Source organism: Saimiri boliviensis, chromosome 16 (assembly GCF_048565385.1).
Source record: "Saimiri boliviensis isolate mSaiBol1 chromosome 16, mSaiBol1.pri, whole genome shotgun sequence".
NCBI classification, from domain to species: domain Eukaryota; kingdom Metazoa; phylum Chordata; class Mammalia; order Primates; family Cebidae; genus Saimiri; species Saimiri boliviensis.
In genome coordinates, this window is record NC_133464.1 from 73520831 (window position 1) to 73546371 (window position 25541).

Below are 25541 nucleotides of genomic sequence, written 5' to 3' on the forward strand. Positions count from 1 at the left end.
ATACAAATTAATGTTTAAAAAATATTATGACAAAATATAAGTCAACCATTTCTTGGCTTTAGATTACCTAAGAAACTACAATTTGTCAAAAAGAAGACTAATATCCTATCTGGAAATGATAAATCTTAAGTTTCAATCAATCCACCGAAATGAATATTTCCTGAACAATAACTGTATCCCTAAAACAGCATTATAAAGTCATATGATTATTTTTAGGACCCATGTTCATTAAAGTGATACTGGCACAATTTAATATCTTTAGAGCATCCTTTATTTTAGGATCCTAAGAGAACCTAAAGGTGATTTGATGAGAAGAGATGCATGGATACACGCTGTCCACCAATCAGGAAAACAGGCAAATCTAATAGCTGCACTAACAAGCATTCAATTATGGCATTAGTGAAGCTTCTCTAATAAAACCATCACCAATGTCTTGAATGCTGGTGCTGTTTAAACTGGCACTTCTATTTAAAATTTCAGGATAATGGCAAAGGAAGAATTAAATTAATAGGACTATATCCAGGGAGAGTATATCAGGATATTCATATTCATATATTTTTTCAATTGTCATTCTACTTATTAAGGTTTATTTTGCGTGGATAGTCATCTACATCTGACAAAATCCTTGAAGAGTTCATTTAAAGCTCATCTTTTCCAAGAAAGTTTCAAGTAGATTATTTTATATTAATCTTCCACTTCTCTAACTTTTATTACACTGAATGGCACTTAATCCTGTGCTTTCTTGTATGTTTTAAATGTTTTATATTCAAATCTTATTTGGATAATTAGATCTTAAATGGCTAATGCAATTGTGCTCAAACTTTCTGTATCAGAACCAAGTAGAGGGCTTGCTGAAAGGCAGGTTGCCTGCTTCTCTGATTGAGTAGGTTTGAGGAGTCTATAGATCAGCATCTCTAACAAGCCTCCAAGATAATAATGCTGGTCAGAGGACTACAGTTTGATAACCATGGAACTAGAGCAAATTACAGTGAAACTTTATTTGTATAATGATATCATACAAAAGTATCATCTATTCTCTTTTTGCCATGCTTGCTGCCACCCCTCTCATCCAACATCTTTCACCTCACATTTTCTCCTTGGAATGCCCTCTGACTACTTTCTAGTGAATTCTTACTGATATTTCAATTCCCAATTTACATGTCACCTATGGGAAACTTTTTCTAATCTCTTAGTTATAAATAATAGCTTCTAGATTTGACTACCTCAAATGGCTTCGTATATACTCCCATTATAATACTTTTTATACGTTATAACATTGTAGACAATTTTATACCTTCTAATACTTCTTAGTGGAATTACTGGTATACATGTCAGTTTCCTCACTATATTTTGATCTCTTCAAAGGCAGAAACCATACTTTGCTTCCGTCATCAGAGTAAAATAGAGTATGTGGTACACAGTAAATATTCAGTAACAATTTACTATTACTACTGTAATACTCTCCTTATAGCACTAATGTTAAGGATCTCAATTTTGATTTATGCCATACATAATTATTAGTTTAATTTTCCTAAAACTCCACATTGCATTTCCTTCTATTCCAAAACTATACTGACTCCTGAAAGTCTCTTTATAATCTAGCTCTTATCTAAGGCTCCAATATTATCTGTATTTCTCTGCTCCAGATAAGGTATGATAATCCTGTCCACTGAATATGCCACATACATACAACCAGCAGAAATTTGTGAAGCTCTTCTCTTTTTTTCTCTGCAAACATTTTAAAATATCTCCCCTCTGCTGAGCTCTTGCAGCATTCACTATAGCAATGATTCAGCATTGAATATCAACTGTCTTAAAATGCTCTCTTATTTATGTGTATTTCACTTATTCATCTAGACTGTGAGTGTTCTGTGTTCCCAGTCCCTACTCTTCATTTTTATCCCATTGCTTACATTAGTCAGGCTTTAGTGTTCAGTTTTAATAATTGCAAAGGAAGTACCCAGTAATTTTTGAAAAAACCAGTGGCCTATATAATAATCTTTATGTTACAAATAAAACAGACTTCAACGATTCAAAAAAGAGTAGAAAGATGTGTTTAAATTCCCCTCACGGTCTGCATGCTCTGGCTCAGAAACCTAAAGATCATCTCAAATAGAAAAAAGTGTATTAGGCCCTATACTGCTCAGGTGCAACTTGAAGAAGAGATGACAATCTTATCTCTATCCAGAGTTAGACACAGCAGCCTTTACAGAGTTGGACAAAGAAACAGACTTCCAGAAAGTAACAGGCATGAGGTGGGTGGTAGCTATAGGTGGTACTGTACCACACTGTGGGAAACTGACCTGACATGAGTAAAATGCAGTGGGAAGGGATGGAGACTAGAAGAGACCTTTAAAACAATGAACTAGAAAACATTTCATCCAGAGGTTGGAGAAAATCTCATTTTAGAATAGAAAAACCATTTAATATGAAAGCCTGTGAAATTGGAAATTGAACCGAAGTGAGGTATATCACCCTGCCCTCCAGTTTTACATCGAACAGCTCCAATTAGCTAGCACAGCCAAGGGAAAAAATCATTAAGTCCATTTAATGGTAGACATTGGGTCTTGATAGGTCTCTCAAAAGCAGATAATATAAAAACCTAATACAGGGAAGATGAAAAATATTACACAAGAATGTACAGAGAACATCATCCTGAAAAATCAGATGAGGATCCATATAGCTAAAAATAATACACTGCATGAATACATAATTTCAATAGTTTGAAATCTGTCTTAATTTGCAAAAAGACATAGACCTCAGAGTATAAAGTTAATAATAATCTGGATTCTGGCTAGTAATTTATATTTACAAAGATAAGCAATGAATGAGAAATAAAATCGAGTTGAAGTTTTTGTCTTACTTAGGTATTACTTTAAAATGTTAATTCATTTTTGAGTTCATATTAATATATAGTTTATAAGACTTTTAAAAATGTAAATCTCTAGGAGAATTAATAACAAGATTTTTACATTTTAAATCACTATAGTAGTGAGCAAAAAAGTATTCGTATGGCTAGAGAACAAACAATATAAAAAGCAAGAAAAAATTTAAAAAAAACAGTATAAAACAAGATGATATAAGACCAAACATACCAGTTATTACATCAACTGTAAACCTATTAAATATTGCTACTAAAAGATTAAAGGTCCAAGATAAAGTTCAAAGTTAAAATTTAACTTATGCTCCAAGATAGAAAGTTGGCAGATCTGGGCTTCTATTCTTCCTCTCTTTGGTATTGAAAGATACGTGGTTCTTTCTGCGACAACATGCTACTTACTTAAACATGCTAATGAAATTAAGTTCTTTATATTTCAGATGTTTAAATTCATTCTATTGATAAATAAAGTGCTAATTAAATAGTATAACACTTTTTTTTATCTTTGAGGGAGTAAACAGGTTTGTTCGAGATACATATTATGTGTGTATACTATGCATATGAATAAATGCATGCATATATGAACATATATACACAAATGTATTGGGATTAAAATGAAAAAGCATTTTAATATATCAAATAGCTTTATTCTATTTTGTGGACAAATCAATTTTTCTTATCTTTTTAACACATACCTATATTACCCATATTTAATATATACCTATAGTATCCATATTCACACTTATGTATGATAGATTACAAAAGTAATATTACAGTAATATTTTTTAAGTAATGATTCAGAGATGAACACTGCTCTAAACACACAGTTTTGAGCATTCATTCATAACAAAACAATAGTTATGGTAAGCATATTTATTTATGTTGGTTATTTAAATTCATCTAATTGCACAAACTTTCAGTAGAGCCTGGTAAACTCTTTGTAATTCAACCTGAATAAGGGCTTTTGGAGCTTAAGAAAAAAGATGAAGTACTTAAATCTCATAGACATGTTTAACCACTGACAACCACTGATTTAGCAGAAAACAATGCCACTACCTTCTTTTGATTTACAAGCATGATACTGTCGAGGTTGATGACAGTTACTCATAATTTAGAAAATGTAACCTGATTTTGTATTTTTATTTGAAGATTTTAAGAAAAAAGATGCTGTAACCTAATCATGCCATAATCCAGGTGACATCTGTACTAGGCAGACTCCTTTTGTTATTCTCCTGCCTAGCTGCTATCGCTGAGCATGACAAAGCAGTGAAATTACTTTTCCCATTATTATTTCCAGACACTCTGGCAATGGTTTGTTGACTCTAATAAACCTTCAGACAAAGCTGTCAGCAAAGGAAATGGCAGAAGGAGAGCAAAAGAAAGACTCTTCAACAATAAATGCATCTAAAAGTTTGGTATGAGCTTGTACAGTTTCTGATAAAATTTAACGTGAGTGCTTCAAAATTTACTCTAATGCTGTATTTGAATTCCAAAAGAGAAAAAATGTATCACGCCATAACACCATGATTTTGATGAACATAAACATATTATTAGATTAAAGAATGAGACATCTTACCTGCAATAGTATTGAGAAACATCAAATATTCAAAGTTTGAAATTTCCCTTCTTTGCCAGCGCTGAGTCATATTGGAAGATTTATAAAGCTGTCGAGGAGTGGCCAATGATATCCTCCTAGCAAATAAGCACACCGTAACAAACACAGTCTCTTTAATTCATAGCTTTAAAAAAATCTAATATTAACTAATATATTGGTTTGATACTCAATTTTAAATAATTTATGGTTTATCCTTCTTAGTTGAATTAGAAAATACATTTTAATTATAGAAATTAGCAATATTTGAGGATTCTATTATAGAGAAGATGCACTTAATTACTCAGGATAAAATAATCTGAAAGCAATCTTATTTGTAAAAAGAGCTGCAAATGAGTATTTTACAAATCAACAAGAAAAAAAAAGTAAAACTGTACTCAAGATAAATCAAGTAGCTTTTAAACAATACAGCAAATCTGCTCCATGTTAACTAGGTAGGTAGGTAGCTAGTTGGGTACCTGCTTACATGCATTTGACTTAATGTCAATGAACTTCTTAGACTCGCCTTCATATACAGAGTGTGCAGCACACATGCACAGCCTCTGCCCATACAATATACATCCCTGCAATGATGTAAAATATAAACAACTGGGAACTTTGAAAAATGGATGGGTCCAGAAGAAGAAGGGACATAAGAACAGCCTAAAAGAATAAACCATGATAATTGGTGCAAATTATGAAACTTTCCAGGTTCAATGTGTTCATCTAAAAATAGTGAAAGCGGTTGTATTTAGAAAAGTATGACAAAGCTATTGGGTTTTTAAACTGATTGACAGAGGTTCTCAAACTTTTCAATTCATGGCACCTTTGGTATCTCCATAATTTTTCATAGTGCTCCTTGGCCAAGAGAAATATCTTATAGTTCTATTTATTAGGTAGTTAGCTCTAAACAACTCAATAAATATTTAACATCTTAACAACTTAGTAGTTATTTGAAAATATAATACTCATAAACTTAAAGAGAATTTTTTATATTTCATTCTTAAATAACCACATTTACTAATGGGGTGTGTATGCCTGTTGGACACTGCACAGCTTCTGAAACCTTGGAATCAGATCTGACACCACCATATTCATTTCCGTTCCACACTGATTTTTTATATGGTTCTTGTTTTTGAAGACAGTAACCACCAAACACCAGTTTCACAGAGGTGTCACTGAAAAGAATTAAGCCCTATCTAGTCATTCTCAGTTGAAACTTGGAACTAACTCAAGCATACCGTTTGTGTGGTATCTGACAAATGTTGTTGTTTTTCCCTAAAAAAAATTAAAAATGCCCTGAAGCACACCTGGGAATTCACTGTGATATCTCAGGACTCGCTTGGTGTTCAGTTTGAGTACAGAGTTAGGCTACTTCTGTTACTAATGGATTATTAACAAATATTTCTATTCACATGGTATCTTAATAGGCATTGTCTTGTACATAGTACAAAAGATTATCAAAATATGTCTTGCAAAGATATTTTCCCCATTTTGTGGTAGATAAAAGTATTATTCTGCTTGAGTAGTGTCATTCATTCTTTCAACCAGTATTTACTGAATTCCTACTAAGTGTGAGGCTTGCTTATTGTTACCCAGCTGTGGCAGGTTTAAGCCTAGATGCAGTGTCTCCCCAGTGCCACGTGGTACTTCTAAGGATGCATATCTCAGGAAGTATATAAAACTGAGTCTGTAAGAATATTATTAGGAAACTAATGATTAGTTGGGCTTTTGGTGGAGGGAAACACATCAAGGATAACAAAAGGATGTTTGAAGATAGAATCGCATTATGGATTACGGAGAGACCAAAACTACTGAACCTCTCTTTTGTTTTCAGTTTTCTTATGAAGAATGAACTTCCAGCTGGGTATGGTGGCTTTTGCCTGTAATCCTTGCACTTTGTGGGGCTGAGGTGGGTGGACTGCCTGAGTCCAAGAGTTCAAGACCAGCCTGGACAACATGGTGAAACCCCATCAACTACAAATAATACAAAAATTAGCTGGGCGTGGTGGCACATGTCTATATTCCCAGCTATTTGGAGGGTGAGGTGGAAGGATCTCTTAAGATCGGGGAGGTCAAGACTGCAGTGAGCTGAGATTGCACCATTGCACTCCAGCCTGGGCAACATTAAATGAGACCCTCTCTCACCAAAAAAAAAAAAAAAAAAAAAAAAAGTTCTAAAAGTCAAAAAGAGACCAAATGTGGCTAAAAGGGAAACAATACTCATAATAGTTAAGAAATATAATAAAAGAGCTTCTGATTGTTTTAAATGAATTCCAGTCCAGACAAGTCAAAGAATACTGAGAGAAATTATACATGCCATACAGAAATACCTATTAGTAATGTTTTAGGAATCATGGTCATTGAGAAAGATGCCAGAAGACAGGAGATTATTCTTAAAAAGGAAAAAGTTAGACCTATTCGTAAGTTCTTAATGTCAATTCCTGAGTAAATTCTTGAATTGATGATTAAACAAATAGTATGTAAGCACTTGGGAAAGGAAGTAATGATTATTATGAGTCAGCTTATATTCAATAAGAACAAGTCTTGCAAAACTAACCTCGTTTTCTTTGATAGATTAAAGGCATTTTTCTTTGACCTGTATTTTATATAAGTGCTTCATTATCTACTAATATCTTAATCTTGTCATTCCACTAGCAAATATCCTGAGCATGTGCATACATGCCAGTGATTGGTCTTACACTGTAAGCTTAAGGAGAATAGATAAGTTGCAATACAAGGTAACCTCAGCTGAATAGCACTTAAAAAGCACTGCTGCAATTAGGCAGTGTCCTAGGTCCTGTAGATTAAAGGATAAATAAAACACGGTCCCTGTCTTTCAAATGTCTGTAGCCTATTTAAGGAAGCATAGACAAAGATTAGCTCTCCTTTCCATCCATACAGTGCTGTGCAATAATTCTCAAGGACATAACAGTCCATGTGGTCCACACTGTTTTATCCACCTAAAGCCAATCTCCCTCTGTTCTTTATCAGTAGAAGTCCTCTTTTGTTTATGTAGGAGCTGGCAAGGAATCAGAATTTATCTTTTCCATAAATCCCAGGGAATGATTGGGCTAAGCCAACTAACTCACACCTTTTCAGCAGTGGGCAGTGATAGTTTTAGGGATGGAAAGGTGAATCTATTCTGGCCAAACGAACTTGAGATAAAGATTGCTTTAGGCTTCTGAGAAATACATTCCTTCCTAAAACAGAGAAGCTTAAATAGAAATCCTTTGTGTCTTTTTCCTACTGTAATTCAGTTGTGTGAACATGTGGTATCTGGAGAATTAGTGGTGATTTTGTGAGTACAAAGCCAACAGAGTTCTGACATCATTGAAGCTCTGAACGAATTCTGGCAGCACCTTAACTCCAGATCTTTTATATTAAACACACACATCAAAATACCCTATTGTTTAAGCCACTTTCAGTCAGGTATTCTGTTACTTGGAGCCAAAAACAGACAAACTGATAGCAGCAATATATATAATTACTATGTTTTCTACTTAGATTAGTTATCTTTTAATAATACAAGATCTCAAAATGATTCTTCTATAATACCAAGATGAAAATCTAGAAAATGTGGTTACAACTATACCATAATTAATGATTATTACCCTCAATAAACTTCTAAGGGTTTTATTGCTTTAATGAAGAAGCATTTATATATAGCATTTACAAAAACATTATTTATATGCTATTACATAGCAATTAATCATTTACTTTCTTGAAGCTTTTGGGATTTTTTGGTAAGATTTCAACAAGCAAGAATGTCTTAATTATATGCTAGCTATGATACGCAATCAAGTTTTTTTACTTTCTTATTTACATGTATGAAATAAAAATCTGCCCTAACCATTCTGTTATTCTCAAAATAGCTATTTTCATAACCCTTATCCCTACAAATAACCTTCAGAGCAAGAAAATTCTTTGGTCTCTGAAATATAGTGTTATAACCAACCACATTTACATTGCTATCATATTGAGACTGAAATACGTTAAGAAGCCACAGATAATGTGTAATACGATATGATTACCTGGCTTGTGGCAAACCATAGCTGGTCCCTACTCCAACCCGAGGCAAGCTATAGACAACCTTTTTTACTGTTGCTTGATCAGGAAAATTAAACATAACTGAGGCTGTGGTAAGAAGAAAAAAACAGAAAAGTTAGCCATCAACTTTATAAATCATCTTCAGGTGCCTAACATGATTTAATTGTAAAGGTAATAAGTCTTCATGGAAAATCATCTTTCAGTATAACTTTATCCATGAGAAACCCAGGGTTAACATTTCAAACAAATTCATTCTTTTTTTACTTTTTAAAAAGAATTTTTGTTTGTTTAAGCTAGAGTATATCAGAAATACAGCGGGAAAAATCAAGACATTATCATACCATGTAAGTAAATAATATCTAAATACGAGCACATTTTCTTTCAAAAGATTTAAGGGAACTTACTTCGGTTTGCCATAAATACTTCCAAAGCAGTGTTTTGCAGAAGATAACGTCTTGAAAATACAGCTCGTATCTCACTGAACATCCATTTTCCATGAAGTCCCTCAGTGTATGCAAGAACCTAAAGTAAAAACAGTTTAAAGGGACATGTCAATCAATAAAATACGAATTTAAGACCTACTCTCACAGTATCTTAGTAAAAGTCAGAAAATTAGAAATGAATTCATGGTCTATCACAACATTGTCAATAATTTGATACTTTGCATTTGCAAACTTTCTGCCCTTCTAAATTGTCTTGGTTGGCTCTTGAAGGAGTAGAAAAACTGTATGTTCAAGGAGACCCTGTGACTTAAAACCAAAAATATATTCTCACTTTTGGGTCTTGTATATAACTAACTGGACCAGGTGACCACCTGTGAGACATATATTACTGGCTCTTTCCACTTATCATTTCTCCCCTTTCTTCCTTGCTTAGTGGAAACCCAGTTATCCCCAAAGTGTCTATATGGTCAACCTCAGGCAATGGATCATGGCTGGTCTAATCCAGAAGTCAGCAGACTTTTCTGTAAAAGGTCAGAGAGTGAATATATTTAGGCTTTACAGGCTAGATGGTCTTACTTAGAACTACTCAGTTTTGCCATTGTAACATGAAAGGAGCCATAGACAACGTGTAAATAAACGGGTATAGAGGAGTTCCAACAAAATTTTATTTACAGAAAGTATGAGCTGGGCAGTCTGGCTGATGTTATTCCCTGCTTCCCCAAATTCCCTTGTTATTTTGCTGGAGGACATTAGGCCAAGCACTGGTTAATGAGATCAAAACCAAAAGCAGTTGAGGATGTTTGAGAAAAGCTGATGAAATGAGTCACATGTAGCTGGCACACCCCTTTGCCCTTCTAGCTTAAATGGAGATGTGACGGCTGAAACTGTAGCAGCAATCGTGTAACTATGAGAGGAAAGTTAGTCCTAATATTGAGCTACTGAAGCAATGACAGCAACCATCCATGTCTAGACTCTGGTTACCATGTATCTAATCTGTATTTGATTAAGCTACTGTCCTTAAATCTGCAACAAGCACATTCCTTCCTGATACACCAATTTACATTAACAATTCATAGAGGCTTTGTCTGCTTGCTTTGGTGTATGCTACTGCACTTTGCTTTGGTGGAAATAAAAACAGTTACTGAGTTTTACATGCATTATATTCCTTAAGCTTTGAAATCAAGTTATAAAGTTCCTTTTTACATTTCCTTTCTCTAGGAAATATATATGTGTATAATCTTTTGGACTTTAATTTTTGAAAATCCCATTTTGTAACCCTTAATTCAGTTTCTGTCTTTCTCTAGACATTGAAAGGTTTCTGGAGGCAGTCAGACGTCTATTTAAACCCTAAAACACTTTGGAGCCATTCAGACTCCTATTTAAATCTCAGCTCTGCTATTTACCAACTACAGGATTTTGAAAAAATTATTTAACTCCATCTGGTTTTTGTCACCTGAAAAACAGTGATAATGATACCTAGAAATGGTTAGTTTAAGCAGAGACAGAATATGAAGCTCATGGCTCTGGCTAATAAGTTCCGTTCATGAATTTTTATCTCCTTTTTGAGCATCATGTGACTGGTTTTTGGTTTTGAAATGCATTTTGGCTTTTAAAGACATTGCACAAAAGGGTTATAATAACTTGCCACAATTTATACTTATAAATTCTTAATTGGCTATAATGGTTTCCATATTTGAATTTATAGACCAGCATAATTTTTAAAAAGGAAAGGAATACTGATGCAGGATTAACATTTTATTTTGTCAAGTAGAAAACATTTTAAGACAAAACAGCCACAACAACAAAATCTATCTTCAGCTATAACCATTATTTCACTAAGAAAATAAAAATATGGCCAATTAAAAAAACAGTAAAATGAACATAATATCAGAAAAAATTACAGATCTTCTCACGAAAGCTGTGTTGGCACCCTTATACCAATAGTGTTACCACAGAAAGACATCTGTATCTGTATTTCTAGTTCTAGATATGTAGATATCTCACATATGTATACACACACAGTCATATTTTGACTCATCTGGAGCTACAGTGTAACGAAAATTTGACAAAGCATTTCTTTTCATTAAGCATGTTATCAGTTTTATATTATAGCAAGCAGGTGGCTCCAAAAAGCATGTTAGTTTGACTCTTTAAGTGCACCATGTAAAACTTTATTTTATAATCTGTGCCAATTATTAATTTCTGGCCTTCCATGTCCAAATTCATCCTTAATTGCTTGCTCTTTGAAAATGAACCTGTGCCCTTAAAATATTTTTATTTTGCTACCCAACATAGCATTAAACTTTGTCAGGAAAGCACACTGAAAAGACCACATGGGAGGAAGGGTTTTTTTCTTCTCTGCTCTGGTGTGCTCACTCGGCAGGCTCCTGTTCTCTGGCACCCGGCTCCTGGGATGCATGATGCCCCCAGCACTCAGTGACCAGCAGTTTTCTCAGTACTCCCCTCGCCCCGAGCCATTTTGTAGCACAGTGTTTCCAGTGAGACACGTCCCATCAATGGTTTCACCAACTCCCTAGAGGGTGAATTTTTGGAAGGTTCCAGAAGACAGAGCACCAGCAAGCTCTCTGGCACCGCAGAATGCCAGAGTGACTTCTCTACCATTCAGTGAACTACAGCCACGCCTTCCCCAATAAGCCCCGGGGGTTTCCACAACAGCCTTCAGAGTACTGGCTACTCCTTGTATGTGATATTCTTTAGAGTTATCTTTATTTCTTAGTAGCCATTTCCTTGTTACTCCAATCTCCTGGCATAATTTATATTTTAATCATATTACACTTTCCCTGTCTAAATTCCTCTCTGATTTGTCTCCCCTGATTGGATCCCAACCAATACACAAAGTTTTCCTATCACCATTCTCTTTGCTCCAGCTTGGGACCATAATGGTCCTTAGGGACCCTCTGCAGCAAGAAAAAAAGAGACTCAGATCAGTTAAGCTTGAAGGCAAAGAGGACAAGGAGAGATAATAACATTAAAAGTAAATGATTTTGCAAGTAGCTTCTAAATGGCTTAAGAAGCAAATTCTGAAAGACAGATTCAAAGCTATTTTGAACAATGGCAGCATTATTTAAATAAATATATAGCTCTTACCAAAGAAGACATGGGGAGAAAAATTATTTATATATATGTGCTTACATACTTTTCAAAAAATCTGCCTGATTACTTTACAATAACCCCTGTTATATTTAAGCATCTGAAATCCTACAAGGGCTGATGAGAGACAATGTTCTGAGCTAGCCATACTTCCCTGCTAGGAAAACTCAATGGAGCCTATGGTCAATTTTTTTTTTTTTTTTTTTTTTTTTTTTAATAGCAAACCACCTCCTGCTTTCCCTGCTTGTTTTCTTCAAGACTGATTATGGAATAAAATTATCCTAAAATTTCTTTATTTAAAAAAAGTTTCATTCCATAATACATTTTTATTTAAATAAATTTTAGATCTATTACTCTCAGCTGCCTTTTCTGATGTGCAATTTAAGAGTTATCATGTAACTCTCTTTTCTATTTTATCACTTTGGTGTCTTTTTTTTTTGCTGGTGTCTCATTGTGTCGGCCAGGCTGGAGTGCAGTGGCGCCATCTCTACTCACAGTAACTTCTGCCTCCTGGGTTCAAGTGATTCTCCTGCCTCAGCCTTCCGAGTAGCTGGAACTACGTACAGTATGTACCACCAAACCTGGCTAATTTTTGTATTTTTAGTAGAGACGGGGCTCCACCACATTGGCCAGGATGGTTTCAAACTCCTGACCTCAAACAATCAGCCCACCTCAGCTTCCCAAAGTGCTGGGATTACAGGCGTGAGCCAGCATACCTGGCCTATTTTATCATTGTTTTAATTCTGCACATGAAAATGATTAATTTTCTTGTTTGTTTCTTGTCTGTCCCCTCCCTGTGATATGGAAGTTCCATGAGAACAGTACTCTCTCATCTATCCTATTCACTGTTCAATACATGGTGCCTAAAATAGTGTCTGGCACATATGTGCTCCATATACATTTGTTTGTTTAATAAATCACAATGGGAAACTGATAGAAATAATACATATAGGGAAGGTTCCAAAGAAATCTTACAAAATGTGTGCATTTTTGACTCCTCTGCTAACCCCAGAAGCTCTCTCTAACATGGCCTTCAGACTTCTTATGCTTATGTCCTAATGGTAGAGTCCACCAAACACCTCTACTGACTTTAATCAAGAACCAAAAAAGCAATCTAAACAGAGCTGGTTTCTCTTTTCTAGTAGTTTAATTTGTATTACCATGGAACTTTCGACTGGGTTAGATCCCATTCCGAGAAGACACTTCCTTTACAAAAAAGGATTCCTTGACTCTAAAGGAGTTATGGAGGGGCTTTAGGCTAAGCAATTTTGGCCTGATGTTATAGACTTATGCCTCTCACATGAGAAAATGTATATTAAGGTGTGTCAAAGAATATCATCTGTACTCTTCTTGAGCATCAATTTTATTTCTGGTAAAACATTTTTGTAGTAAAATTAACACAGGCTGGATAAAATGCAAACACGAATGAACTGTCAAAACAGTGGTACTCAGATAAATGTCATCACCGTGGCTTCCGTGGACCATACCCCAAGGCTCCTTTGCTCTGCTCTGCTCACAGGCAATGGGAAAGTCCTGAAGCTTAGCAGGAAGGTGGCAGAGTGAGATTTGAGGTACAGCACTAGGGAGGGACATGGAAGATAGTGGAATGTTGTGGGACGGGGATGCAGGGAGAATGATTGGAAGGGATGCTACTTCAGGCAAGTGATGAGAAATTAATCTGTATACATTCCATACATGTAAAGGAATATCAATCATAGTTGATTACTACGTTTATGGCACATTTCTATAAAAATCTGGGCATCAAGCCCAGGATTGAAAAATTTGGGCATCAAGCCCAGCCCTGGGTATCAAGCCCTAATACTATAAAATTGTCTGTTTTATTTATACCTTTACTAGTTAAATAATTTTCTATAAGTTTAAGGAAATTCTATAATAATTCTTTAAGTTTGCTTTTTATTATAGTCCAAGGTATTTTTCTAAGTCATTTAAGTACTTTTACTTATACTTGAGGTTTGTGGTTTTGTTTTTTTTCTTAAGCCAAGCTTGCCATATCATCTAGCTTGTGCCTGCCAGTTTTTTCAGATTATTTAATATACAACAAAATCTAATCAACAAATACTATCCTATCCAGTTTCATTTTTTGAGAACTGAATAAACACAATTTTTGAAACATCATATAGATCATAAGCAAGAATATTAAAGCATCTTGACCCCAAATCTTATGGAACTTTGTGATTTTCTTAAGTGACCATGGAACTATACTGAGCTAATAGCTTAATATCCAGAAAAAGCGAAGGGAGAGAGTTCATGCCAGCCTTATGCCCTGAGGCCTGCCCCATTCATTTATGAACTTTGTTCACTTATGAACTAAAGTACATGGAAAGTACATCGAAACTAAAGTACATACAAAGTAATACAACACAAATGTCATAGAAATCCCTTGTAAAACACCTACCCAAATGTGTACTTAACACATATTATCTGCTGATCATGTTGAAAAAAACAAGGCTGCTGTGCACTCATGTGTATCATACATGTATGTGCTGTCAGAAATATGTAAATGGCTGTCAAATCACAGATGAAAAAAGTTTCATTGTTTTTTCTTTTTAAGGAAGCGAAATATTGTGCAACCTAAAAAAGTACTTGTTTAGTGATAGCTTTGCTGATATCTAATCATCTAACACAAATATTAGCACAAGTATTATAAACTTTTTTCTTTGAATATGAAAAATCTAAATTTTGTTTCCAGTTGAATTTCCCATTATGAATTGATGAAAATGCTGCAGAAGGCTGGGCAAACTCTTTTCAGAGTTTCTAAGGTTGTCACATTCAATTGACACTTGCAGCTTTGTGAGTTTAATTAAAGGGCTTGTTGTGTTGCAATTTAAAGTTATAAATCCCTGTTACTTTTATATTCCATATGAAATTGAAATTTGTGGCAATGGCTCAGGATTATAGCAAATATATTCAAGTATAATAGTTCAAAAGAAATTTCAGGTCCACACTCATACGTGATCATCCATGCTGTTTTTGAAACTGTCAGCTGAATGGAGAGGATTCCAAGGCCCTGAAGGAAAGTTGAACTACAAGGTGGTAGAGGCTTGACTTAAAAAATGACCATGTGGAAGACCACCTCTGACTGATACCTGCTGTGTGGCACATGCAGTGAGGATGTGGGGAGCAGCTATGGAGCACTCTCTTCCCACTTCTCACCACATGTCTTGGTGATGCTGTTTTCCTACCAAAGACATGGAGAAACGCAAGATAGTGCATGTTCTCGTTCCCATTTCCTTTTTCACATTGCCATTCTCCTACTTAAAAAATAAAGCCCAGGCATGGTGGCTCATACCTGTAATCCTAGCACTCTGGGAGGCTGAGGTGGGCAGATCATGAGGTCAAGAGATTGAGGCCATCCTGGTCAACATGATGAAACCCTGTCTCTACTAAAAATACAAAAATTAGCTGGGCGTGGTGGCGCCTGCCTGTAGTGTAGTCCCAGCTACTTGGGAGGCTGAGGCAGGAGACTAGGTTGAACCTGGGAGGTGGAGGTTTCGGTGAGCCAAGATCGCACCAGTGCACCGTAGGCTGGCAACAGAGTGAGACTCCATCTCAAAAAATAAAAAATAAAATAAAATAAAATAAATGATATTTCTCTATGGTATATTGATTGGGCTGTAAGATCTGCTGAGGGGTAGAAGATGATTCAAATGGGATGATTCAAAATACCTGATGGAGGCATTGGAAAGTGAATGTCCCCAGTGACTGGACTAAAAAAAAAAAATCCTTTTGCAAGTCAGATGTTTTCCCAGTTCTTTACTTTCAAAGAGGAGAAGTTGGATCCAAATGGGCTATCGATTGAGAGAAAATTAAAAATAATTTCTGATGATATATCATTATGTGATATTTAGCACATAACTTGGAAGTAGAAAACATTTAGTAACATTGCTCTAATACAACTTCAACATCCTATTTACTTATGTGAACAAGATTTTTCAACCCCTCTATGAAAAAGAAAGTTACAAGTAGCTCTAATATTGATTCCTGTATTGTTCTAGAAACAAGTAATATTCAAATGTGGATGTGTTAACTATTCATCTCTTTAAGAGATGAATTTCTAGCAGGGCGCCATATCTCAGCACTTTGGGAGGCCAAGGTGGGTGAATTATTAGGTCCGGAGATTGAAACCATTCTGGCTAACACAGTGAAACCCTGTCTCTACTAAAAACACACACAAAAAAACTAGCTGGGCGTGGTGGCACATGCCTGTAGTCCCAGCTACTCAGGAGGCTGAGGCAGGAGAATCGCTTGAACCCAGGAGGCGGAGCCAAGATTGTGCCACTGCATTGCAGCCTGGGCGACAGAGTGAGATTCCATCTCAAAAAAAAAGTGATAAATTCCTAGTATTACTTTTATGCTTGATAATTATTTTTCAGAGTTCACAATATATTTATGCTGTTGTATGATTGTATGCTAATAATATTTGTAACAATTTATTTCAGAATAAAAATTTTAAATTTTTATTTAAAATTTATTCTAAATTTTAAATTTAGAATTTTATGGTCTTAGGAACCTAAAAAGTTAAAAGTTTTAATCAGTAAGTATATACACTTTTTTCAGAGTGGTATAATATAGTGATCAAAAAAGACTCACAAGCACAAATTGTTTCAGATTAGGTGAATTTGGGGAAGGAATTGAAAGGAAGTATAAGTTGAAAGAGAAATTATATTGGAGAGAGATCCAAGATGGCTGACCACTAGCAGCTCGGGATTGTAGCTCCCAGTGAAAGCGCAAAGAACGAGAGGACGCCTCACCTTCACATGAATTCTTGTTGCTCACGCATCAGGAGATTCCCAGCAGAGGAGCCCCACGGGTCGCCAGCGCGACTTATGACCGGCGAGGCGGTTTTGCCGGCGCCTTGGAGTGTTGGTTCTTGGTGCAGAGTCAGAAAAGCACCATCAATCTTAACGCCGCTGATTGAGTCGGCGCAGTGGGTTGCTCAGATTTCGGTGCTGAGAATCAATAAGTTGGACGTCCACTCAGAAACCCAATTACAAAGATGGTAAATGTAAAGACCACAGATGGATAAATTTATAACGAAGGGAAGAAAACAGCAAAAAAGGCAGAGAATACCCAAGATCAGAACGCCTCTCCCTCAGCAGGGGATCACAGTTCCTCATCAGCAACGGAACAAGGCTTGATGGAGAACGAGTGTGTTCCAATTACAGAAGCAGGCTTCAAAATGTGGATAATGAGAAACTTCTGTGAATTAAAAGAACTTGTTTTAACCCAATCCAAAGAAACTAAGAACTTTGAAAAAAGATTTGACGAAATGTTAACAAGAATACACCATTTAGAGAGGAATATAAGTGAATTGATGGAGCTAAAAAACACAATACGAGAACTTCGTGAAGTATGCACAAGTTTTAACAGCCGAATTGATCAAGCAGAAGAAAGGATATCAGAGGTCGAAGACCAACTCAATGAAATAAAACAAGAAGACAAGATTAGAGAAAAAAGGATACAAAGGAACGAGCAAAGTCTCCAAGAAATATGGGACTATGTGAAAAGACCTAATCTACGCTTGATAGGTGTACCTGAATGTGACGAAGAGAATGAATCCAAGCTGGAAAATACGCTTCAGGACATTATTCAGGAAAATTTTCCCAACCTAGTAAGGCAGGATAATATTCAACTCCAGGTAATACAGAGAACACCACAGAGATGTCCTCCAAGGCACATAATCGTCAGATTCACCGGGGTTGAAATGAAGGAGAAAATACTAAGGGCAGCCAGAGAGAAAGGTCAGGTTACCCACAAAGGGAAGCCTATCAGACTTACAGCAGATCTCTCAGCAGAAACCCTACAAGCCAGAAGAGAGTGGGGACCAATATTCAACATCCTTAAAGAAAAGAACTTTCAACCCAGAATTTCACATCCAGCCAAACTAAGCTTCACAAGTGAAGGAAAAATAAAGTTTTTTGTGAACAAGCAAGCACTCAGAGATTTCATCACCACCAGGCCTGCTTTACAAGAGATTCTGAAAGAACCACTACACATAGAAAGGAACAAACAGTATCAGCCTTTCTAAAAAAATTATCAAAAAGAGCATCAATGTAATGAAGAATTTACATCAACTAATGGGCAAAAATAGCCAGCTAATATTAAATGGCAGTATTAAACTCACATATATTATTATTAATTCTAAATTTAAATGGACTAAATCCCCCAATCCAAAGACAGAGAGGCAATTTGAATAAAAAACTAAAACCCATCAGTATGCTGCATCCAGACCCATCTCACATTCAAGGATATACAAAGACTCAAAACAAGAGATGGAGAAGGGTTAGGGTTACCAACCAAACAGAGAGCTAAAATAAATAAATAAAAATCAGAAGTTACAATTAAGCAACAAAGATCAAAAGAAGCAAAGAAGGGCATTATATAATGATAAAAGGATCAATGCAACAACAAGAAGAGCTAAAGATCCTAAATATATACACACCCAATACAGGAATACGCGGCATACAAGACTTATAAAGAGACTTAGACTCCCACATAATAATAGTGGGAGACTTCAACATTAATATTAGACAGATCAATAGTGATATCCAGGACTTGAACTCAGATCTGGAACAAGTAAATGTAATTAACATTTATAGAACTCTCCACTTTAAATATACAAAATATACACTCTTATCAGTACCACATCATATCAACTTAGAAGTTTAAATGAAATGTTCGTTGGCTCCTTGTTTGTTATTCTCTTCCCTCATTTTCTTTTATATCACCATTATTAAGGACAATTATAGGCATACCCATATTTAGACTGCATTCTAGCCCGGGCAATAAAGCAATACCCCCATCCTCTCTCCCTCTTCCTCTTTCTCTTTCTTCCTCTTCTTTATTCTTTTTCTTTTTTTTTAAAGAGATTTTTATTATAAATGTGTATTAAAGCTTATCAATAAAAAAAGAAAGAGAAATTATATAAAATGTTCATTTCAAAAAAGAGCTTATTTGTATATTTTAAAACAGATAATAATAGTAATCAAATCACTAATTCTACCCGATATATTTTATTCTACTGGATATATCTGAAAAGTATTATAACAATTTTATTTTAAATAATAATATTTAGAACATACTGGCTATCATGTCTTTTAAAAATATTTAAACTTATGGAAAATTTTAATTGTTAACATGTGCAATGTGGTATAGAGCTTTACAAAATTATTTTACCATGCTGGTGAAGAGAAGAGAACAATTGCTATAGACCACTCCTACACAATGAAGAAATCTTCAAATATCTGATAGAAGAGTTTCACCTTAGCCTTTTATTCAATTAATAATGAATACAATCATCAAAATAAAATTGTCAAGGGCAGCCACTATAGTCAATAAAATGTAATATGGACCAAAAGATTGATCACAGAACCAAATCATTTCATAAAACTTACATGGAAAAGAATTAATCCTGATGAAAACAATTCAGTAATATGAAATTGAAAATGGGAAAAAAATGGAAATGGCTTAACTGTGAGGCAAACAAAAATAATCAAGAAATAAAGCTGGAAAAAGGAAGGTTTCCAGAAAATATATCCTCAATAAAAATTAAACAAATGTTGCTATAATTCTGAGGTTAAACATTCCTAAGCACAGCCATTATTGGTACATGGGCATATGGGTATACAGTAGGGTCAAAGCATCTTACAATTAGGGAAATTACAGGCAGCACATCCATAGAGGACTTCTGATTGAATAAACTTGATTTTTTTTCTCTAATTCATCAATCTATGAACCTGCTTACCTTAGACTTAAGGCTTTCCCTGGGTCTGCCTCTCTTATTAGCTGTGAGACCTCAGGCAAGATACTTAATTTTTGATGTTTCAGTTTTCTTATCCAAAGATGGGGAAAAAATAATGGTGTCTAACTTCCTGGGGTCCTTGAGAGATTGAATGAGATATTAGTAGCTCCTTTTAAAAAATGCTCAGCACAGTGCCTGGCACACAGGAAGTGCTGAACAAATGTTAGCCTACTATGGCAATTATTCCCTACCTTTTTGTGCATGTGGACAGACACGCACACATACACACAGACACCCCTGCAGATCTCTGGTTCTCATCTTTGCTGATGACATCACCAACAAGGATGTAGAAAATCTGGACCACAGCATATAACCTTTTACTGAACTAAAAACCACACCTACTGTTTCTTTAATAGTAGTTTGTATTCTAGATGTTACTGGAATCTTAGTACTAATCTCTTAACTACGAAGCCCAGTATTTGGAACATCAGCTACTAGTCCCATTATTAGTAGTGATAAACTGTAAGAAGGCTTCTTTGTACTTTAAAAAGAGCCCATAATTAGGTCAGCTCTTTTCTGTCAAGTGTCCTCATGAGTTATCAGTCTTATTTTTCTTCAGTTATTTTCATTTAACACATATTTATCAGCTGACCATTATGAGCCAATGTTGAACAGGAGAATCAGAGCCCCTGATCTCCAGGAGTTCACAGTCTGGTGGAAAAATCACAAATAATAGGAAGAGGCAGGGGAGTGGGAAAAAGGAAGTCCCAAGCAGGAGGAACAACACATATGTAAACATGTATGTAAATATACACACACACAGTGCTGGGGGGTGGGGGCAATGGGCCGACTGTCTGTGCATGTATTGTAAGGAGCCAAGAGGTGAAAAATAAAATAAGAATGATAAAGGGTGAGTGGGCAGCAAGATATGGGGCTGGATCTCATAACTCACATTAGAGTTTGGTGGTCTGAGAAAAATGGAAAATGGAGAGCGGCTCTAAGATTTTTAACAAAGCAAGAGGTGATACAATGAAACTTGCACTTTAGAAATCCTTGCTGTGGCTGCATGTAGAGGCCATCTGGGCTACAGAAATGCAACACTGTTCCAAATCTATGTAAACGGTATCTTATATTCATTAGTAAAGAACCAGGAACTACTCAAAAGAGAATTATTTGTACTTCTCCAATAGTACCTCTTAACATTGTGGCAGGTACTTTTAAATTAATCTATTTTATTACATAAATGCCCTAAAAATATACTTAATGAGGGTAGAGACTGAGTTGTATTCTATTTTTGTATTCCTTATAGAACTTACATATAGAAAGAACTCAATTTTTGTTGAGTAAAATATTTTAAAATTTAATTTAGAAACAAACTGAGTTGCAGCTGAAGTCCTCTGTGTCTACTTCATCTACTCTCAAATCATCGTAAAACTCTCAAAATTAAAAATGATACTGGCACAGTTGCTTCATTTTTGTTCTACTCATGAGAATGTCCTTATGTGTAAATATTGTATCTTTGGCTGTGTTTCCTCATTTTCTCAAATTTGGCATACTCTAAAATCTTAAATGATTCTCTCTACTACTATTTTAAAAAGGAATGAGGTGGGGAGACCAGAACTCTATACTACTGAAAAGAACCAAATTTCTAGTTTCCAGTATTTATTTTCATTTCTATACTGAATATACTAACTTCTCTTTGCATTATTCTGCATACTGCCAATTTTTAAACTAGTTATATTTATGTCTTCTCTCTATAGACTTACTTATTTTCTTCGATTTCAGATCATTTGGAGTTCTGGGTTAAAGGTTTTTGTTTTAGCTAATATAGTAGTAGGGTCTGATTTTACAGATATTATAAATTGTCAAGACAAATTATTTTCTCTTTTTGAAAATATTTCATATTAAAATTTTAGATACAGCCAGAATGAAACAAGATTATAGGGTAGAGCTGCAGTAATGATTGTTGCAATAGTCAAACATGCTTTAACTAAAAAAAAATTTTTTCTTTTCTCTAGTTAACATTTCTTTATGTTAAGCTAGAGAAAACTGCATGTATTACAAATTCTGGTGCACTTTTAAATTTTAATCTGTTTTTTAAAAATTCATATCCTAACGTCATGAAAATCAAAATCATAGTACAGTTTATGCATATTAAGCATATATACTATGGTACACAGTAGGTACTTAAAAAGTGGCAAATATGATTATTAAAAGTAGAATAAAATCCCCTATTTAGCCACGATGTGCATTCTGCCTCAGCTTTTTTTTTTTTTTTTTTTTTTTCCCTGAGGCAGAGTCTTGCTCTGTCGCCAGGTACCAGGCTGTAGTGCAGTGGCAGGATTTCGGCTCACTGCAACCTCTGCCTCCCAGGTTCAAGCAATTCTGCCTCCGCCTCCTGAGTAGCTGGGACTACAGGCGCGCGCCACCATGTCTAGCTAATATTTTTGTTTTTTTATTAGAGACAGGGTTTCACCATGTTGGCCACGATCCTCTGGATCTCTGACCTTGCGATCCGCCCGCCTCGGCCTCCCACAGTGCTGGGATTACAGGCTTGAGCCACCGCAGGCGGCCTAGTCTCACTCTTAAATTCTAACCATCTTGAACACTTCTCAGCTCCCCAGCGTGCCATCATGTTCTGTCACACTTTCTGTGCCCCTGCAAATTTCTTCTGACTGGGAGATCCTTTCTGATTTTGTTTTTCTGATTAACTTCTACTAATGATTAAGCTAGGAGACCCTGCTGCTCCCACTGAGACCCCTGAATCTTTTTATAAAAAGGTACCCTGTACCTTTTAAGAATATTTACCAAACTATAATTGTTGGTTGACTTCTAGTGTCTCCCACTAACCTATGAACTCACTGCGGGCAGGAATTCTGTGTATCTCTGCATTCTTCCTACCAAGCACAGAACTTAGCACATAGCAGTAATTTAACATACTAATGAATTACAAATACTTTTCTTTATTTTTATTTAGTAATTAACACGTGTAAAAAGTTTTTAATCTACATGGTCTATAATGATTGAAACCAACCATATTAAAATATTCCAGAGTGATTCTCAATTTGTTATGGACTGGAGAGAACATGGGTGATGCCCTCGTCTGTAAAGTTTATTACCAATGATGTCACCACCCTGGATTGAAACAGGATGAGTAACTAATATAAAGGTACAGATTGAGCATCTCTAATCTAGAAACACAAAATCCAAAATGTTCCCAAATAGGAAACTTTTTGAGTGCTAACATGAAGCCACAAGTAGAAAATTCCACAACTGACCTCATGTGACATGTTGCAGTCAACAGGTAGGCATGTGACAAACTGTTTATTCAGTGTCCTCATGGGGGTTACTGTGCAGTGTCTACCTTGTAATCAAAACCCAGCATGGCAGGTGGAGACTGAAAGCCTGCACTGTCTGTTGTTGCTGCTGTTTAACAGCTGACCCAGGTATTCCGTGATGCTACCGTGCTGCTGTTACACTGAACACATCGTTTTTACACTGTGTTAATGGTGTGTCATTTCTTTTTACTGTTATGTACGTATTATGAATAAGTGTAAGAAAATGCTTTCTTATCAGTAGCATATAAATTCATTGTCAGAAGTGATAACGATATCACATAACCACAGACTGTCCACATGAGTGGCTGAGGTAGTGACACCTTTCCTTCTGATGGTTCAATATACAAACTTTGCTTCATGCACAAAAATAGTGTATAATATTACATTCAGGTTAAATGTATAAGCTATATGAAACATAAATAAACTTCATTTTTAGATGAAAGTCCCACCTCTGAAATGTCTCATTATATATATCCAAAATGTGAAAAAATGCAAAATCTGCAACACTTCTGATCCCACGCATTTGAGACAAGGGATACTTCACTTGCAGTCATCTGAGTAGGGTAACCACAGTCTGGTTGTGAAAACTATCAGAGCCATGCTATCACAAATTTGGCTGGCTGATCCAATCAGAGAATATCTCTTCGTTATTTGAATTTGAGATATTCGGAGACAGCCTGAACAGGACAGTGGGAAGAAGCCAGAAGACAGCAAGAAAGCAGTCAATAGAAACCATAAGGCAGCAGGAGTTCCGAGGAAGCAGAGTCAACACCGAAAGAGATAGGATGGGGTTAGTGGTGCACACAACAGGTCTCCTGCTCCAGATGCATCAGATTCCACTTTGCCCCTGAGGTCAAGCCACACTGGCTTTCGTTCAGTCCCTTGTTACATACCAGTTGTTTCCTGTCACAGAGCCAGTGCACATATTCTTCCCTCTCTGGAAATATCTTCCCTCCCCTATTTGCCTAGTTCACTTCGACGTCTCTTTTTGCTTCTATTTTTGTAACTGACCCCCCAGCTAGGTAAAATCTTCCTACCATAGTGCCAATAGGAGACAAATTACACCTTCATAGTACCTATAGGAGACAAATTCTCTTCACAGCACTTACCACAAATGTAATTTTGCAAATTCATTGTATAGTTTCATTTTTAATGTACTCTTCCCCACTAGACTATAATCTTGTTGACCATTTGTTTCTTTTCATTACTGTATCTCTATTACTTAGCACAATGCCTGGTATGTTGTAGAAACTCAGTAAAAAATCTGTTGAATGATTGATTTAAAAGTTATATATAGAATCTGATTTCTGATTTGATTCTTCTGATTAATTTCTATTAATGATTAAGCTAGGAGACCCTGTATATATACAGTTATTCTGTAGCAGTAGAAGTATAAACAGAGTAATTGCTGCTATGTCAATAGGTGTCTATGATTTAGGGGAGAGAAAAAAACATGGTTTATTGGAGCTTAAATAAAATCCCAGCTTTTCAGAAGGCCTGATCAAAATTTCCCGTTTTATTTTATGTTGCTATCAGTGTGAGAATGAGGGCAAACCAAGGATCACTGAGTTAAGACAGGCAGTACACGTGGGTTCTTGACAGCATCTGCGACCAGATGAATCAATCTTGGAGATCACCAGAATCCAGGACTGTCTATCTAACTATCTGTCTGTCTATCTATCTATCTATCTATCTATCTATCTATCTATCATCTACTTATTTATTTTTAATGAAGCCCGTTTAGTTAGAGTATCTGTTATTTGTAGCTGACAATTTTCTAATATAAAGTGTTACTGGCTGGGCGTGGTGGCTCACGCCTGTAATCCCAGCACTTTGGGAGGCTGAGGGTGAATCACTTGAGGTTGAGAGTTCAAGACCAGCCTGACCAACATGGAGAAACCCCATCTCTACTAAAAATACAAAATTAGCCGGGTGTGGTGGCGCATGCCTGTAATCCCAGCTACTCTGGAGGCTGAGGCAGGAGAATCACTAGAACCCGGGAGGCAGAGATTGTGGTGAGCCAAGATCGCGCCATTGCACTGCAGCCTGGGTGACAAGAGCGAAACTCCATCTCAAGAAAAAAAAAAGAAAAAAAAAAAAGAAAAAATTGTCAGATGTTACTTTCATGTCTGTTCTTTGAAGAAGGAAAAAAATATGACCAATACACACATATATAGAAACTCTCTGTATTAACTGTTCATTTTTCTGTAAACTGAAACTGTTCTAAAAAAGTAAAGTTTATTGGAATTAAAAAAAAAAACGCAGATATCAAACATTTCCACACTTTGTTCTAGAATAACTTCCCCTCCTTGTCTGCCTAGTAAATTTCTATGATGTATTAAAAGCTTACTGCTCAAAAAAAAGCATT

The 25541-nt window shown here is 35.7% G+C and overlaps 1 protein-coding gene across 17 annotated transcripts in view; it reads right to left on the minus strand.

The window, feature by feature from the left end:
- The window catches only part of NBEA (neurobeachin), a 702569-nt gene that overhangs the window by 108943 nt on the left and 568085 nt on the right, over positions 1 to 25541 (minus strand). For all 17 annotated transcript variants that reach the window (XM_074387836.1, XM_074387843.1, XM_074387839.1 and 14 more), the window contains 3 exons: positions 8924 to 9041; positions 8504 to 8606; positions 4455 to 4570 (listed from right to left, as the gene is read on the minus strand). In XM_074387836.1, the coding sequence (XP_074243937.1) occupies positions 4455 to 4570; positions 8504 to 8606; positions 8924 to 9041 (337 nt within the window). The remainder of the gene's footprint in view (positions 1 to 4454; positions 4571 to 8503; positions 8607 to 8923; positions 9042 to 25541) is intronic.